Source organism: Phyllobates terribilis, unplaced genomic scaffold, assembly GCF_046119375.1.
Source record: "Phyllobates terribilis strain yellow unplaced genomic scaffold, ASM4611937v1 Scaffold_5__5_contigs__length_657084704, whole genome shotgun sequence".
In the NCBI taxonomy this organism is placed as follows: Eukaryota; Metazoa; Chordata; class Amphibia; order Anura; family Dendrobatidae; genus Phyllobates; species Phyllobates terribilis.
Window position 1 is genome coordinate 45956312 of NW_027362765.1, and position 19846 is coordinate 45976157.

General features: G+C 41.5%; 1 protein-coding gene across 1 annotated transcript in view; it reads right to left on the bottom strand.

The window, feature by feature from the left end:
• Positions 1-19550, bottom strand: part of LOC141271896 (uncharacterized) — a 35345-nt gene extending 15795 nt beyond the window's left edge. The window contains exons 1-6 of the mRNA XM_073682113.1: positions 19368-19550; positions 19064-19243; positions 18857-18980; positions 18680-18777; positions 18391-18481; positions 12088-13707 (exon numbers count right to left, since the gene is read on the bottom strand). Coding sequence (XP_073538214.1) covers positions 12088-13707; positions 18391-18481; positions 18680-18777; positions 18857-18980; positions 19064-19243; positions 19368-19550 — 2296 coding nt within the window. The remainder of the gene's footprint in view (positions 1-12087; positions 13708-18390; positions 18482-18679; positions 18778-18856; positions 18981-19063; positions 19244-19367) is intronic.
• Between the last annotated feature and the right edge of the window lie 296 nt (positions 19551-19846).

Sequence of the window (19846 nt, forward strand, 5' to 3'; positions counted from 1 at the left end):
CTGATTGTTCCACTCCTGGTTTTGGTTTACAAACACTGATATAAAATATTGACCAAATACTGAACATAGCCAAAATCTGTGTTCAGTACTGACATATTGTCACATTACTGAGGGAGGAGATAACGCTACGTATATACACATATACGACTTTGGAGAGAGGAAAAAGATGGAGAAACTAGAGGCAGGTACAGTCAGGCTGCTGCAAGTTCACCTGAAAGCGGAGAAAGAGGCTCTGCTATAAGATGTCACCTCTACTCTCCACTGTAAATCAAGGAGTGGAAGGCACTGCCAGTGGGGAGAAGGTAGGAATTGTCCAGGACTGTGCATTGATGCCTCCACGAGGGCCTTTGTGAGCCTAATTTGCATATGAATAAAATATGGGTTGCTGTGTTACGGGGCATCAGATAGATTGGTTTGGAACGCTTTCTGAGCTCACAATGCACTGGCATAAGTAGGTCCTATTACCAGTTTTTATTGGTGAGGTGGCTAAACCTAATAAAAATGTTCCTAGTTAAACAGTTACTGCACATAATACATAATGACCCTATTTGACTCTCACTTAATATAAATACTGTATGTCTATTTCACAGATCTGATTTGGAACAAGGGTCACCCCAGACTAAAACTAGAAATGTCACATTGGGATAAAGATGATGCAGGGCTGGCACTTCTAAACCCTTAGCTCTTTTACCTTGCAGAACAACACCAACATTTAAAGGGGTATTCCAGGGAGATAAAGTACTCTCCTAGACAAACCATCATAAACTATTGAGCTAAAATTCATAGTGCTGTTCCTAATCCTGACGGTATCTGATATCCATTGTGACTGTGGAAGTGCTCCTTCGTGCTCCTTCACACTTCTGGGACGATACGTCACAGATCAAGTGGCATGGCCTGCTCCTGGCTTCTAGTAACAGAAAAAGAAACAGCCTTAGCCTGGTTTCACATGTCTTGACTTTTCCGGTAAAGGAAAAACCGGTACCAGAGATATCCATGTCCGTGTGTGGCAACCGTGTGCTGCATCAGGAGCACACGTACCGGCGCCCGGGAATCCGTGTACAGTTAGTGATGCTCCCAAGCGCTGGGTGCTGAACGCTGCCCTCATCATTGTCCCTTGCTTGCACTGTGATCAGCACACGACAATGTAGTAGTCTGCTCCCACAGTGTCCATGTGGAAAATAAGAATAAAATAATAAAATCCTTATAGTCACCTGTCCGGAGATGTCCCCCGCTGTAATCCTCTGACTGCTGATGTCGGGGAGAATGAGCCGCTCCAGCGAGCGGGCCCCTGCTCTGTGCTGAGCTCAGTGCAGGGCCCCCGTTCGCTGGAGCGGCTCATTCTCCCCGGCTCCTCGACGTCAGAGGATTACAGCGGGGTACATCTCCGGACAGGTGAGTATAAAGATTTTATTATTTTATTCTTATTTTTACACACGGACACTGCGGAAGCAGACTACTACTCCCAACATTGTCCCTTGCTCATGCTGATCACAGCGCGAGCAAGGAACAATGATGAGGGCATCGTTCAGCACCAGGCACTTGGGAACAGCGCTAACTGTGCACTGATTCCCAGGCGCCGGTACACGTCACACTGATGACACATGGATGTCATCTGTGAGGAGCTGCCCACTTACTAAAGACTATGATACTTTTCCAGCACGGATCACCATTTTCATCAATATTATTATTGTGTGTTATTAGTGATTTGCTTGTTATGTTTTATATAGTTCTGCTTACTTGTTAGTATGTAAGATTCACTTGTAAAATGTCCAGCATTCCACTAATCTCATCTTTATTTCAGGAGTCCATTGTTTCAACAGCCAATAATCTCATTAGGTGAGTGTAGATTGAGACACAGTGGAGCCGTCACCACAGGGGGTCTTACAGGCAGTCTCAGATGAAGGCTTCTAGAATATTCTTCATTGTTTTAGCGATCGGTAAATGCTTAAGGGGAAGGGTGTCAGCACTTCTGAGCTGGGAGGGGGCTGACCCCAGGGAAGTAGAGGAGAGACATGTTTTAGTCTAAGAGTTGTGTGGAAGGATTCAAGGAAGAGGATGGAGATTGTGGACTTGGAAGGATGAATGGATAAACATGTTGCCATTATGGATTATGTCGTTTGGATTTAAACTTTCTTAAAAGGACTGCTGCTACTGGATACCTGTGCTTTCATAGTTTTATCTGCCGTCTAGAGGATCATGGACTGTGGCTACAGACTATACTGGCTGGAGATACGAAATCTATGGGCCAACCAAAAGTTGGGAGACAGTGAGTATGGCCTAATATAAAGCCAGTAGAACTACTGAACCCAGATTGGGAACTTGAGGACTGACAGAACTGTATTCTGGCCATTTACCTGGAAATGCTTTATTACCATGGCTGTGATTAATAAAATATTGTTGCATCGTTAACCTGTCTAGGAGATTACTTACAACCCACAACCTCCGATCTCTATATCATCCATATGTGTTCAGCATGTGATATTTTGCGGACCATGCAGCGTGTAAAAACGGACATGTGTACGTGTGGAGCACACGTACCCACGGTTCGTGGAAACACACTGATACAGTACAGACCAAAAGTTTGGACACACCTTCTCATTTAAAGATTTTTCTGTATTTTCATGACTATGAAAATTGTACATTCACACTGAAGGCATCAAAACTATGAATTAACACATGTGGAATTATATACTTAACAAAAAAGTGTGAAACAACTGAAAATATGTCTTATATTCTAGGTTCTTCAAAGTAGCCACCTTTTGCTTTGATGACTGCTTTGCACACTCTTGGCATTCTCTTGATGAGCTTCAAGAGGTAGTCACCGGAAATGGTCTTCACTTCACAGGTGTGCCCTGTCAGGTTTAATAAGTGGGATTTCTTGCCTTATAAATGGGGTTGGGACCATCAGTTGTGTTGTGCAGAAGTCAGGTGGATACACAGCTGATAGTCCTACTGAATAGACTGTTAGAATTTGTATTATGGCAAGAAAAAAGCAGCTAATTAAAGAAAATCGAGTGGCCATCATTACTTTAAGAAATGAAGGTCAGTCAGACCGAAAAATTGGCCAAACTTTGAATGTGTCCCCAAGTGCAGTTGCAAAAACCATCAAGCGCTACAAAGAAACTGGCTCACATGAGGACCGCCCCAGGAAAGGAAGACCAAGAGTCACCTCTGCTTCTGAGGATAAGTTTTTCCGAGTCACCAGCCTCAGAAATCGCAGGTTAACAGCAGCTCAGATTAGAGACCAGGTCAATGCCACACAGAGTTCTAGCAGCAGACACATCTCTACAACAACTGTTAAGAGGAGACTTTGTGCAGCAGGCCTTCATGGTAAAATAGCTGCTAGGAAACCACTGCTAAGGACAGGCAACAAGCAGAAGAGACTTGTTTGGGCTAAAGAACACAAGGAATGGACATTAGACCAGTGGAAATCTGTGCTTTGGTCTGATGAGTCCAAATTTGAGATGTTTGGTTCCAACCACCGTGTATTTGTGCGACGCAGAAAAGGTGAACGGATGGACTCTACATGCCTGGTTCCCACCGTGAAGCATGGAGGAGGAGGTGTGATGGTGTGGGGGTGCTTTGCTGGTGACACTGTTGGGGATTTATTCAAAATTGAAGGCATACTGAACCAGCATGACTACCACAGCATCTTGCAGCGGCATGCTATTCCATCCGGTGTGCGTTTAGTTGGACCATCATTTATTTTTCAACAGGACAATGACCCCAAACACACCTCCAGGCTGTGTAAGGGCTATTTGACCAAGAAGGAGAGTGATGGGGTGCTACGCCAGATGACCTGGCCTCCACAGTCACCAGACCTGAACCCAATCGAGATTGTTTGGGGTGAGCTGGACCGCAGAGTGAAGGCAAAAGGGCCAACAAGTGCTAAGTATCTCTGGGAACTCCTTCAAGATTGTTGGAAGACCATTTCCAGTGACTACCTCTTGAAGCTCATCAAGAGAATGCCAAGAGTGTGCAAAGCAGTCATCAAAGCAAAAGGTGGCTACTTTGAAGAACCTAGAATATAAGACATATTTTCAGTTGTTTCACACTTTTTTGTTAAGTATATAATTCCACATGTGTTAATTCATAGTTTTGATGCCTTCAGTGTGAATGTACAATTTTCATAGTCATGAAAATACAGAAAAATCTTTAAATGAGAAGGTGTGTCCAAACTTTTGGTCTGTACTGTATGTGTGCAGACCCATAGATTTGAATGCGTCTGCATGTGTCAGTGTCTCCTGTACATGTGGAAACTGTCACCACACGTACTGGACACACTGACATGTGAAAGAGCCCTTACCAACACCAGGTCAGATTACCAATACACTAGCAGGATGCAACAGACGCCATGATAAAGGTGGGGGTGGCACAGGTGCAAAATACTGATTTAGCAACCACTCACAAACCTACCAATTCATGGAGGTGATGGTTGTCTAGTAAAAAATTCACTCAGTTGAGGCTTGCATAGGGCACCGGTCACACGGGTACGTGTGATGCAGTGTGTCTGGTTTACAGCCTATTGGTGACACCCATAGTATTAGTAACAGGCAGCCGCTTGATAACATTTCCTTCCATTTAGTCCAAGATCACGGTTTGTGGCCAGCCTCTGACCAGATACAGTCATTTGTCTATGCTTTGGTTGCCCACCCCTTTCCCTGCGGGAGGAAATTAATCCTCCTCATAAATGTTTTTAACACTATATTCAGGTAAGTCACACCTTTGATGCAAAAAACGGGATTTGATGGAGTAAGGTTATTACAATTGTGTAATCATAATCAGCAGGTTTGGTTGGAGACACCAAGGTACTCCTATTTTTGTATTAGGGCATGTAGAAGAACTGACACTGTACACACATGGTAAAACTGCAATAGGGCATTTATTGTTTCTTGCATATAAAGTGATAACATTTAGATGGATTCAGATAAACCCTCCTACAAAACATGATCAATAGTGATGGGCGAGCACTAAAATGCTCGGGTACTCGTTACTGGGGTCAAGCAAATCGTAATGCTCGGGTGCTCGACCCGAGTAATGAGTATAATGGAAGTCAATGGGAAACCCAAGCATTTATCCGGCGAACTCCCCCTTCCGAGGTCTGGAGGGGGTCTAAAAAATTGGTCAAATTGATGGAAACAGCGCTGAAGTGGCATGGGAACAGCATGGGGAAGACCCCTGGAAGCATCTCTGAATCTCAGGTCGTTTCTGGGAACAATATTGTCAGAGTATTACGCCACTTTTACGGACTGACAATAAAACATACAAAAACAAAGATAAAATGGATTTTCCTGGAAAAAAATTAAGAAATATTCTTTCCAGGATAATGACTTATATATAAGGCAAAATAAATAAGAGAAAAAAAATGCTCCTCCACACTTTGGGCTATGTTCACATGTAGTCTTTTTGCTGCGTTTTTGCACGTTCGCATTGCTTTCAACGGTGAAAAATACATTCACCAGTAAATGTAATTTTAACATTTTAATACCTCATCTGACCATATGGTATGTGAGACAAGATCAGACACATCCTGTTTCATTCATGAAGGAGGGAATCTGAAAGTCAACATTTTTAGAGGGCCACCAGCCAGCCCTCTCTAAGCATTTTTGTAGGGCCAGCAGCCAGCTATGCTTTGCATAGCCATATATTGCTAATTTTCTTCTTCGCATTAATACTGTAATGTTTGAAATGTAGAGGGCCAGCAGGCGGCCCTCACAAGTTATACAGAGCCAGCAGGTGGTCCCCACTATTTTTAGAGGCCCAGCAGGCGTCTTGTGGACAGAGGAGACCATGATAGAGCTTTTTGTTAAAGCACATCATTCAACTGTTTACTGTAAATAGAATGAGGACTACAAATAAAGGCACTGGGTGCCTTGACTGTGTGCAAGGCATAATGAAATGTGAATATTCCCAAAGGATTTTGAGTCGCAATATATTGCCCAGTGTAAGAAAGCTGGGTTTGCATCCTAGGTCATGGATCTAACAGCAGGACAATGACCCCGAACACACTTCAAGAGTCACCCAGAATGGAAGAAAACAAAGCACTGGAGAGTTCTGAAGTGGTAATTCCAGCTCCAGTAGCGTAAAGTCTCCCAACACTGCCACTTACATACCAATGCTGAAAAGAAAATGCGAATGACACATTAAATCAGTAAATTTTGTTAATTTTGATGAATTTCTGTCAACTCTGATTAATTTCTGACACATTTGAAAAAGTTCTGTCAACTTCAATGTATTTCTTTTATCTTTGATAAATTTTTGTCAACATTGATGAATTTCTGTCAACTTTGATGAATTTCTGAGTACAGATCACTGTAAAAATTATGAATCGGTCAATGAGTGTATGGAACAAATCAATCAAGTTATGGACTGTGGAAGAGAAGTATGAACATTAATTTCCAGCAGATGATACCACCTAGCACCTATCCCTATACTCAATGCAGCTAACAGTGGTATTAATAGGGAATATAATTTTTTTCTCTTTTTATTTTAGGTTGCAGCAGCACGGACTATAAGGCAACAATCCCTGACTAGATGCCTGCAATGTGCTATACCTTGAGCAATAGCTCATCATACACGAATTGCAGATAAGAGAGTAAATATTGTAGAATGTAAAATAGATTTTAATCGGCCCTGAAAAGTTTTTTGTAGTACGTAGCAGCACCAAACTGTGGAGGGACGCAAGCAGCCTTGCATGCTTTCATTAATTTCTGAGTGAAGATAACAGTAAAAAACATGAATCGGTCAGTGAGTTTTTGTAAAAAAGCAATCAAGTTATAGACAGTGGAAGAGATGTATGTGACCACAATCAACACTGATTTCCAGCAGATAGCTGCATTTAGTATAGGAATAGGTGCTAGGTAACAGCAGTATTAATAGGGAATAGATTTTTTTGCGGGGTGGTTGCAGTTCGGTTCAGTTAAAGCCTCCTCTTTAATTGTGAGCAGCAAGTGTTTCAGTAGAGAAGTGGGATGGTTACGCTGATTATAGTGTCATCGCCACTCAGCATCTTTATTAAGTCCTCAACGTTTTGGAGAATGGCACGTATGTCAGACATCCATGCCTACTCATTAGCTCTTATGTGCGGAGGCTGACCGGAATACCGACAAGCATGTTGTAGCTGGTATTCAACTACTGCCCTCTGCTGCTCTCAAAGCCTTGCCAAAATATGTAATGTTGAGTTCCAATGCGTGGTGACATAGCACACCAGTTGGTGAGCTGGAAGTTGCAAATGCTGCTGAAGCACTGCCAGGTTGGCGGAAGCTGTAGTTGATCAGGGTAGGTTTTGAGAAACCGCTGAACCACTAAGTTGAGCACGTGGGCCAGGCATTGTACGTGTGCAAGGTTGCCAAGCTTCAGAGCCTTCACCAGGTTCTGGCCATCGTCACACACGGCTATGCCTGGCTGTAGGTTCAGGGATGATAGCCACAGATCAGTTTGGTCTGTTAGACCTTTCAACAATTCTGCGGTGGTGTAAGGTTTGTCACCTAAGCAGATTAGCTTCAGCAAAGCCTGTTGCCACTTGGCCGAGGCAGTGCTGCGGTGCTTCCAGCTTCCGACTGAAGACGTTTTAGAGATGGAGGTTGGAACAGCTGAAGGTGGGGGCAACCCTGATAGGAAATAGAATAGTCGTTTTTTGTTGTTTTCTTGGGGGGATTGGTTGCAGCAGCAAGAAGTATAAGGCAATAGTCCCTGACTAGATTCCTCTAATACGCTATCCCTAATATGACAGCTCACTGTACACAAATTGTAGTTAAGAGGGGAAATATTGTAGAATATAGAATAGATTTGAATCGGCCATGAAACGATTTTTTTTTGGATGTGGCAGCAGCAAACTGTGGAGGAATGCTAGCAACCCTGCCTTCTTAGCAGGGCTGATGAGTCGGTAAGCCAAACCTCCGACTCCGACTCCTCAATTTCCATGACTTCAACTCCGACTCCCTCACACATGGCTCATGTTTAAGTGATAAATTTACTGTAGCACACATTCAACTCAGCTAAAAGTCTAGACCCTTAGATCAGGAATAGGACAGACATTTATAAGACATTTCATAACTTTCCCAAATTCTTGTGAAAAAAATATTCCCCACAAACTGCATTGAACTATTGTACCCAATTTATTATATATTTTAGGAGTTGAAGTCGGACCATTTTATACCGATTTATACCATAAAAACTATGAATTCATAACAGATTTTCGAGATCCCAAGAGAATTGGGAATGTCAGCCTGGCTCCAAGCCCAGTCTAGCGCATAGGGATGGGGAGATACCAGACACAGCCTTTCGGAAACCCCTAGGGCCTCTGCGTTTGGTCTCCACGCATAGCAGGTGCCCAGCTGGATCCGATGACACTAGAACCGGCTCCCTAGGAGCATCCATTAAGGAATTATAACCCATTTTAGTTTCTAGAGTTTATAGCTGATGGGGGCCAGGGGTGGAGATTTAGGTCCAGCCCAGGGAGCAGGAGTGGTAACTCAGAGGGGTTAAATGCTCCTGCAGCTCTGGCCTAGTGTTTTTTTCTCTGGGAGGTCATGAAGACCCATCACGTGGGAGAAGTCACCCAACAAGGGGGGAACCACAAGCCTTCCATGTGGCAGCCCTCCCCGCAAGCCAGGCCTTCCATCTGACTGGTAACTGACTTTTAACATCTGCTAATATCTTTTATACCACTACAATTGTGTTTGCATCTATGACCATTATGTACAGTATAGCCCAAAAGTTTGGACACACCTTCTCATTTAAAGATTTTTCTGTATTTTCATGACTATGAAAATTGTACATTCACACTGAAGGCATCAAAATTATGAATTAACACATGTGGAATTATATACTTAACAAAAAAAAAGTGTGAAACAACTGAAAATATGTCTTATATTCTAGGTTCTTCAAAGTAGCCACCTTTTGCTTTGATGACTGCTTTGCACACTCTTGGCATTCTTTTGATGAGCTTCAAGAGGTAGTCACCGGAAATGGTTTTCACTTCACAGGTGTGCCCTGTCAGGTTTAATAAGTGGGATTTCTTGCCTTATAAATGGGGTTGGGACCATCAGTTGTGTTGTGCAGAAGTCAAGTGGATACACAGCTGATAATCCTACTGAATAGACTGTTAGAATTTGTATTATGGCAAGAAAAAAACAGCTAAGTAAAGAAAAACGAGTGGCCATCATTACTTTAAGAAATGAAGGTCAGTCAGTGCGAAAAATTGGGAAAACTTTGAAAGTGTCCCCAAGTGCAGTGGCAAAAACCATCAAGCGCAACAAAGAAACTGGCTCACATGAGGACCACCCCAGGAAAGGAAGACCAAGAGTCACCTCTGCTTCTGAGGATAAGTTTATCCGAGTCTTCAGCCTCAGAAATCGCAGGTTAACAGCAGCTCAGATTAGAGACCAGGTCAATGCCACACAGAGTTCTAGCAGCAGACACATCTCTACAACAACTGTTAAGAGGAGACTTTGTGCAGCAGGCCTTCATGGTAAAATAGCTGCTAGGAAATCACTGCTAAGGACAGGCATCAAGCAGACGAGACTTGTTTGGGCTAAAGAACACAAGGAATGGACATTAGACCAGTGGAAATCTGTGCTTTGGTCTGATGAGTCCAAATTTGAGATCTTTGGTTCCAACCACCGTGTCTTTGTGCGAAGCAGAAAAGGTGAACGGATGGACTCTACATGCCTGGTTCCCACCGTGAAGAATGGAGGAGTTGTGATGGTGTGGGGGTGCTTTGCTGTTGACACTGTTGGGGATTTATTCAAAATTGAAAGCATACTGAACCAGCTTGGCTACCACAGCATCTTGCAGCGGCATGCTATTCTATCCGGTTTGCGTTTAGTTGGACCATCATTTATTTTTCAATAGGACAATGACCCCAAACACACCTCCAGGCTGTGTAAGGGCTATTTGACCAAGAAGGAGAGCTATGGGGTGCTACGCCAGATGGCCTGGCCTCCACAGTCACCAGACCTGAACCCAATCGAGATGGTTTGGGGTGAGCGGGACCGCAGAGTGGAAGCAAAAGGGCCATTAAGTGCTAAGCATCTCTGGGAACTCCTTCAAGATTGTTGGAAGACCATTTCGGGTGACTACCTCTTGAAGCTCATCAAGAGAATGCCAAGAGTGTGCAAAGCAGTCATCAAAGCAAAAGGTGGCTACTTTGAAGAACCTAGAATATAAGACATATTTTCATTTGTTTCACACTATTTTGTTAAGTATATAATTCCACATGTGTTAATTCATAGTTTTGATGCCTTTAGTGTGAATGTACAATTTTCATAGTCATGAAAATACAGAAAAATCTTTAAATGAGGTGTGTCCAAACTTTTGGTCTGTACTGTATGTATAACCCTTATGTATATAGTGTATTGTTTAGTGTGCCCTTAAGGCAATTAAATATATAATTTAACCTTGGGCTGCTCTTTTATCTCGATCCATGAATCCACACGTCCGTTGTTTGGCTTAATCCTCATGCTACCGGGGCTGGTTCCTGGCCTGATATAATCCCCGTTAATGTACAGGGGCTTATATCTAATAGGTGGCAGCTCTACCAGGCTAACAAGGTTCTGTTTCACTGGGCTCAGTGAGAGGGGCCTCTCAGCCTGTCAGGGGTGTGAGCAAGTGTGGTGTCACATCAGTGACTGCATGGGCCACCTCTTCTCACTACGTGTCCCCGAGGGGGTGCGGAACGTCACGTTAGTGCAAAGTGCAGATCCGTATCACGTGATCCGTCTGACGTAATTGTGACGTCAGGCGTTTGCGAGGTGTGGATCCTTCACAATGACTACCTCAGATGGAATTGTTATAGTGCAATCGCAATATAGCGATGCTACTGTTTATCGGACAAGTCTGGATTTTAATTTTGAACGCACAACTGGGGCTGATTAATAGAGTAGAATATTTTGATGCTGAGAAAACTTTGCAGTATTTAGATCGCAGCAAATTTAGCACACCTTTGATCGTCTTTTTCACTGCTTGCACTATGTAGCGATACTTTTCAAATCAACCAAGTCTGTCTGTATGCCTTTAACGCAGAAATGGACCAGTATAAATGGTGTATTATATTTCTTTTCACAACAATTTGCAAGATTAAGAGCAAAATGATTATTACTATTATCCCTAAGAAGGGCTATAGATATGAACTCCAGCAGCAGAATGAACGTGTAATGAACCCTATCCTGTCCTACACTATTCCTCCACAAACTGTCCCTAGCAGCAGTATTAATATTGATTAGAATGAGCACCACTTACAAGGGCAGTTGTTGCAGATAAAATAAATAAAAGTGGTGTGGAATCTCTGCCTATATGGAGATAGTATAAAACATGTGATGTTGCTATAGGCCTTATATTTCCGTACATGAGGCCTCTGAATAGATAATCTTACCCAAGTATTATAAATTTAGATAAGGGAGGTGGAGACATTATATTTTAATTGGAATGGACAACATCAGATGTTCTAACAAAGAAGGAATGGATCGTACATGTAAATAGTAATTTACAATATGAACATGTTTATTATTGTAGTATAGAAAAGTTAAAAACTTTGTTCACACGCAGAGATTGTGGACTGAAAGACATTGATGAATGGCAGATTGGGGGTTAGGAAGAAGTGGGATGAGGAAATATTGGGTACTTTTTGGGAGGTTTAAGAGGAGGTATAGCAATACTCTTGTCCATATAGTGAATATATAAATATGTAACTGTGAAATATTCAAAGGAAAATTGCATTTTATTTGATTTTTAGATAACAGATGTATATTAATGACTTCATATGTTTTAATTCAAAAGTTCTAACTTACTTTCTCGTTTACTTCTTTGTCGTTACTTTGACTCTCCTTTATCTGTTTTCTTGTAGTTTGTCAAAAATATATGGTTTATACCTGTGTGAGTTTTCTTTTGTGGTCAACAAAATATGATTTTCAGGTAAAAGATTTCCCACCTTCTAGGCATGATAATTGCTTCTCTCTTTGTGAGATATTTGATGTTTAGTAAGACTCCATTTGTTGGTAAAACATTTCTCACATTCTAAACATGAAAATGGCTTCTCCCCTGTGTGAGTTCTCTGATGTGTAACAAGACGTGATTTCTGGCTAAAATGTTTCCCACATTCTGAACATGGAAATGGATTCTCTCCTGTGTGAGTTCTCTGATGTATAACAAGATGTGATTTCTGGCTAAAATGTTTCCCACATTCTGAACATGGAAATGGATTCTCTCCTGTGTGAGTTCTCTGATGTCTAATAAGCTGTGATTTCTGGCTAAAATGTTTCCCACAGTCTAAACATGAAAATGGCTTCTCCCCTGTGTGAGTTCTGTGATGTCTAATAAGCTGTGATTTCTGGCTAAAATGTTTCCCACATTCTGAACATGGAAATGGATTCTCTCCTGTGTGAGTTCTGTGATGTTTAACAAGACGTGATCTATCTGTAAAACATTTCCCACATTCTAAACATGAAAATGGCTTCTCTCCTGTATGAGTTCTCTCATGTTTAGTAAGAGTTGACTTTTCTGCAAAACATTTCCCACATTCTGAACATGAAAATGGCTTCTCCCCTGTGTGAGTTCTCTGATGTGTAACAAGATGTGATTTCTGGTTAAAATGTTTCCCACATTCTGAACATGGAAATGGATTCTCTCCTGTGTGAGTTCTCTGATGTGTAACAAGATGTGATCTGTCTGTAAAACATTTACCACATTCTGAACATGAAATTGGCTTCTCTCCTGTGTGAGTTCTCTCATGTGTAGCAAGACTTGATCTATCTGTAAAACATTTCCCACATTCTGAACATGAAAATGGCCTCTCACCTGTGTGAATTCTCTGATGTTTAATAAGAGTTGATTTTTCTGTAAAACATTTCCCACATTGCGAACATGAAAATGGCTTCTCGCCTGTGTGAGTTCTCTGATGTTTAATAAGAGTTGATTTTTCTGTAAAACATTTCCCACATTCTAAACATGAATATGGTTTCTCCCCTGTGTGAGTTCTCTGATGTGTAAAAAGATGCGATCTATCCATAAAACATTTCCCACATTCTGAACATGAAAATGGCTTCTTCCCTGTGTGAGTTCTCTGATGTGTAACAAAATATGATTTATTTGCAAAACATTTACTACATTCTGAACATGAATATGGCTTCTCCCCTGTGTGAATTCTCCAATGTGTAACAAGATATGATTTATCTACAAAACATTTACCACATTCTGAACATGAATATGGCTTCTCCCCTGTGTGAATTCTCTGATGTCTAACAAGATATGATTTATCTGCAAAACATTTCCCACATTCTGAACATGAATATGGCTTCTCCCTTATGTAAACTCTTTTTTGTCTAACAAGCTCTAATTTCGAGTTAAAATATTTCTCACACTCTGAAGAAGAAAATCCTTTCTCCTCTAGGTGTTGTTTTGGATATGTAACAAAAGACGTTTTGAGGCACAAACTTTTTTCACATTCTACAATTGAAAATGACTTGTTTGCTGTAAGAGCAGTTTGATTTTTAACGCCTCCATTGTGACTTTTATTTTTCTTAATATTCTGTGATGAATCAGAAGATAGGACCTGTTTAAAAGCATCAGATGATAGATCTTTGTTGTGAAAGGATGATGGAATTTCTGGAATAGTGGCATAGATGTCAGTTATATGTTGAGTGGTATCAAGGTCATCTGATGTAAAAATTGAAGATGTCATTTGTTCTTCTGATCTTTTGGTGCAGTCACCTGCCAAGAATAAAGATTATTTCAAATAAATTATGCTGAATTATCTTTTTATAACATTTCTAAAATACCCAAATAAATTGCAAGCTATGTAGCAAAATTAAATTATTTACCAAGACAAAGACAAGTTAACAATTTAAACAGTAGACCTTAAAAAGCAACATGGCTTCCATGAACCAATCCAGCAAAATCTGTACTCCCAAAGCCAGATATTTCCCTCGCTTCTGAGTCCTGTTGTGTGCCCAAATATTGTTACCATCCACATTTTTAGTATTGCTATAGCAAGAAGAAGCCACTTAAAAATTGATGGTGGTCGTGTCTCCAGAAACAGTTGGGCAGCACTTATTGGTCACTAAAGTGGCATATATGCAATTTTCACTCTGCAGCATTAACTGCGTGTTAGTTTCCAGAGATTACCTGTAGAGTCAAAATAGTTACTACTCCTAAAGATGAATTCCATGAGGGTAAAACAGTCACTTTATGCGGTTTTCTACTGTTGTGTTTTTCCACCATTCTGGAACCTTAGGTGATCTGCAAATGGTGCCCACAAACTATTCCAGCAAAATCTGAATTCCCATAGCCGAATTGCGCTCCTTCCCTACTGAGCCCTGCCATGTGCCAAAAGAGTATGATACTGTCCGATTCAGAAGTTGTAAAATATATTGTGTGGTTCATTTTTTTCTATTTCCCCTTGTAAAATTTTAAAAAATTGGGGCTACATCAACAATTGAGCAATCTTTTTTTTAGTTTTTGAATTCTAATTTTTGATAATTAATGTGATACACCTAAAAGGTTACATTTCCTGAATGCTTCATAGTTTTAAGGTTGAACGTAGACTTAGGTACATAGATTTCAACCTATATCCCAACATGTTGATCCTGAGAAAGGCAAAAACCCAATGGAACAGACATTAATGGCTCCATATCAAGGGAAATATTCCTTCCCGGCTCCTAATAAATCAATCAGACTAGTTGCTTGGATCAACGTCCCATTACAGAATCTAGTTCTCAAGCTGTAATATATTTTTCAAGAAAGGCAAGAATTTTAGTAGTGAATCAACCATTACAACATCACTATGTCAGAGCGTTCCATAGTCTCACTGCTCTTACGGTAAAGAATCTGTGCAATAACTACTATAGAAAAAAACGGTGACATCTCTGGAGTCTTTTAGACGCGAATACATTTGAACACGGTGGCGCTGTGACAGGAGCAGCACAGCGCTCGTCAGCCCCCGCCCCGACGTGCATTGGCGTGATTAGGTTAGCATACTACTGACTTCATCCCACTGCTGCTGGCGCCAGGCCACAGAGGTGGCAAGGACGCGGCTGGCACCGGTAAGCAACTCAGGAGGAGCCAAAGATGAAATGTGTTTGTTCTGTGTTATTTTACAGGGGAAATTATGGAGCAATGGGGGACATTATGGGGCACTTAAGGGGGGTTGTGAAAGGGAACAAAATAAAGTGTACAGTGAGGGAAACTTTATGCAGAGAGGCACTGTGGGGAGATATTATGGAAAGAAGCAGTGTGGGGGTGGAGTATATTATTTACAAAGGAAGTGTGAGAGGGACATTATGGACAGGGGCATTGAGGGGAAATATTTTCACAGGAAGCACAGTGAGGGGGCAATTATATATTCAGGGGTGCAGAATGGGAGATATTTATATTTATGGGGAAGTATAATGATACTTTTATTTCTAAGGACACAGTGTCAAAAAGTGCTGCTGAAGACGGAGGAGAAGGAAGTCTGCAGAGACGGGCTTTGGGCATGAAATCTCATCATGGCGTCTGTATTACATGATGACAAAAGTGATTGAAATGACTTGAATCAGAGAAGATGTCACCTATAAGGTACCTGGATGTAAATGTTTGTGATCCTGCCTTCGTGCCTTCGTCTTATAAGTATGGTGGGTCCTGTATGGTCCGCAGTCTGATGACTGGTAACAACTCCCAGCATTTCCTTACCATTTTTAAGGACGTACATGAGGCTGACCTGACATTACAATGGTACTGCATAGATGTACTGACAGTGGTTCGGGCACTGCATTCATGTGCTGACGGTGGTTCGGGCGCTGCACTCATGTGCTGATGGTTGTTCTGGAGCCGCATACATGTGCGGATGGTGGTTCTCACCTTGTACACATGTAACAATCCATGCTTCATGGCTATGTTAAAACTTAAAAATCCTCAAAATTTTGAGATTATGAGGAGGATTTGGCAAGTTTCTGCTGCAAAAACACAGATTAAGTTAGCGTGTTTGCATACAGATTTGTTTTGGAGCAGAACATGGTTCAGGTGATGTATTAATGTACTGATGGTGGTTCTAGTGATTTATTCATGCAAGTACCCTATTAACTTTTTTGGGGGCCCTTGGGATTCATTTAGTATGGCAATGTGGCCCTTGTAGCAAAAAACGTTCTCCACCTCTGAATTAGAGTATGTGACATGATAGTACTTGGCAATCCAAACTATCGTAGGAGACAATAGTGATTGGACAATTGGAGCCTCTATAAGCACTGAATTGAAAGGTAGAAAGTATTAGTGATCCCTGTTTTAGGAGAGACTGTGCAGTAATTTTCATTCTTTAGGATTGAAAACATCATGAAACTCATGACATGGAGTCATTAGAGCCATCAACCACGCAAAGCTTAGAGATACAGTGGGTATGGAAAGTATTCAGACCCCTTTAAATTTTTCACTCTTTGTTTCATTGCAGTCATTTGGTAAATTCTAAAAAGTTCATTTTTTTCCTCATTAAAGTACACTCTGCACCCCATCCTGACTGAAAAAAAACAGAAATGTAGAAATTTTTGCAAATGTATTAAAACAGAAAAACTGAAATGGTCATAAATATTCAGACCCTTTGCTCAGACACTCATATTTAAGTCACATGCTGTCCAATTCCTTGTGATCCTCCTTGAGATGGTTCTACTCCTTCATTGGAGTCCAGCTGTGTTTAATTAAACTGATAGGACTTTATTTGGAAAGGCACACACCTGTGTATACAAGACCTCACAGTTCACAGTGCATGTCAGACCAAATGAGAATCATGAGATCAAAGGAACTGCCCAAGGAGCTCAGAGACAGAACTGTGGCAAGGCACAGATCTGGCCAAGGTTACAAAAGAATTTCTGCATTACTCAAGGTTCCTAAGAGAACAAGTGGAATCCATAATCCTTAAATGGAAGAAGTTTGAGACCACCAGAAGTCTTTCTAGACCTGGCCGTCCAGCCAAACTGAGCAATCGTGGGAGAAGAGCCTTGATGAGAGAGATAAAGAAGAACCCCAAGATCACTCTGGCTGAGCTCCAGAAATGCAGTAGGGAGATGGGAGAAAGTTCCACAAAGTCAACTATCATTGCAGCCCTTCACAGATCTCCACCAGTCGGGCCTTTATGGCAGAGTGCCCCGACAGAAGCCTCTCCTCAGTGCAAGACATATGAAAGCCCGCATAGAGTTTGCTCAAAAACACATGAAGGACTCACAGACTATGAGAAATAAAATTCTCTGGTCTGATGAGACGAAGATAGATCTTTTTGGTGATAATTCGAAGCGGTATGCGTGGAGAAAACCAGGCACTGCTCATCACCTGCCCAATACAATCCCAACAGTGAAACGTGGTGGCAGCATCATGCTATGGGGGTGTTTTTCAGCTGCAGGGACAGGACAACTGGTTGCAATTGAAGGAAACATGAATGCGGCCAAGTACAGAGATATCCTGGTTAAAACCTCTTCCAAAGTGCTCTGGATCTCAGACTTAGCCAAAGGTTCACATTCCAACCAGACAATGACCCTAAGCACAGAGCTAATATAACAAAGGAGTGGCTTCAGAACAACTCTGTGACTATTCTTGACTGGCCCAGCCAGAGCCCTGACCTAAACCCAATTGAGCATCTCTGGAGAGCCCTGAAAATGGCTGGCCACCAACGTTCACCATCCAACCGGACGGAACTGGAGAGGATCTGCAAGGTAGAATGGCAGAGGATCCCCAAATCCAGGTGTGAAAAACTTGTTGCATCATTCCCAAGAAGACTCATGGCTGTACTAGCTCAAAAGGGTGCTTCTACTTAATACTGAGCAAAGGGTCTGAATACTTATGACCATGTGATATTTCAGTTTTTCTTTTTTAATAAATTTGCAAAAATTTCTATATTTCTGTTTTTTTTTAGTCAAGATGGGGTGCAGAGTCTACTTTAATGAAAAAAAAATGAACTTTTTAAAATTTACCAAATGGCTGCAATGAAATAAAAAGTGAAAAATTTAAAGGAGTCTGAATACCTACCCACTGTATTATGGCATAGGTGTTATGTGTTTTTGTGTAGTTATAGTGAACTTCTTTGAAGTTAGAAGTTTTCTCACAGAAACTGAAAAGTCAGGATAAAGGGAAACTCTACTATTATTATTCACATTTGGCCAAGAAAAATTTTTTACATTTAATTGAATCTACTAATGAGAGGGGAATTTTATTTTATGGCCTTGCAGGTTAAAGAATGGATGGCTACAGTACAATTTCTTGTATAAATGCTTCAAAATAATATGGACAGTTTTGGGTGGAGGAGCATGCAGTGGTATAGTGGCAGAATGGCGACCTTTAATTGTGATATGGTTGGACTACACCGCCGATAAAGCTGAGAGAGCCAGTGACTGAGGAGAATCTCTGACTTCTCTGCAATTAATAGTTACTACTCACCTGTGCTGTTATCTGTAGGAATCTCCTCTTTACACCGTTCATTACCCATCACATATGTCTCTGTAGTATTAATATGGGTCAGATCTTTACCCTGAAACAAATATTTTAAAAGTCACAGATACATGGAGAAGTCACATCTATAATCAGCACTAATCCTGCCATCTCCACCGTTCTCATTACACAAGTATAAAACATATGATACTGGTGGATAAAACAAGACTAAACACAAGACCTTCACAGCCGTCTACACATCACAGGGGAGATGTCATGACACCTTCTCTCCACCTACCTGATGATCCTGAGAAACATTGGGATTTTCTTGCTTACAGTCCTGTGGAAGAAGAGGATGGGGACTTCTCTCTGGTGTTGTCCTCTTACTGGATAGATCTGTTGGAAACACATACAGGGACTGAATTCATTCTTTACATACAGATAAATATAGGACGTATTTAGTCCGGTCTATTACCTGGTGATGTGAAGCGCTGAGGAACCTTCATAATTATGTCCTTATACAGATCTTTGTTTCCTTCTAAATACTCCCACTCCTCCATGGAAAAATAGACAGTGGCATCCTGACACCTTATAGAAACCTGACACATACAATGATACCGTCATCCCCCTGATCCCTTCATAGTGTTACTGTATAATGTCCCAGCATTTCCAGCAGTGTCACCTCTCCAGTCAGCAGCTCAATCATCTTGTAGGCGAGTTCTAGGATCTTCTGGTCATTGATGTCCTCATGTATTAGGGGGCGAGGCGGAGGCCCCATTATTGGGCTCAGGGTTCTTCCCCATCCCTCAGACACAGGGGCCTTACAGGGCTCACTAGAGGTTTTCTTCACTACTGTGTAATCCTGGTTATGGAGAGACACATTAATAAATCTCCCTACAAACATTTTCTGGGTCCTCACCTCTCCAGTTCTGTCCATCTGTTATTCTCATCGAATAATGTAATGTGACATCATCAGAATCTCTCACCTCTCCAGTAAGCCGGAAGAGGATCTCTAGGGTGAGGTGTAATATCCTTTCCGCCATCTTGTCCCTGTCCATATCCATCCTTGATGGATCAATCAGGAAAATTCTCTTATATAGAAGATCTCCTCTGGGAGGATCCGATATTGTAGGGATCTGAATGGGAAGATGATGAAGATGTAATATCATAAAGATCCCATATAATAACATAATTACAGGAGATAATAAGGGGAACATATGAGAAGATAGAACGTGTAGATGTTGTATCTTCAGATCATATAAACTGGAATGTCATAAACATCACCCACTTGCTGAACTAGTGACTTGGATGTGACTGGAAAGGGGGTCTTACAATCATTTGTCCATTCAATTACCACAACAGGCTGAAAATGAGCTAAGCGCACCCCACAGTCACCTCACATCCACACAACACTTCTCTCAGCCAAGAATTACCATTTTGATAGACAGAGAAACCTGCCCTGGGT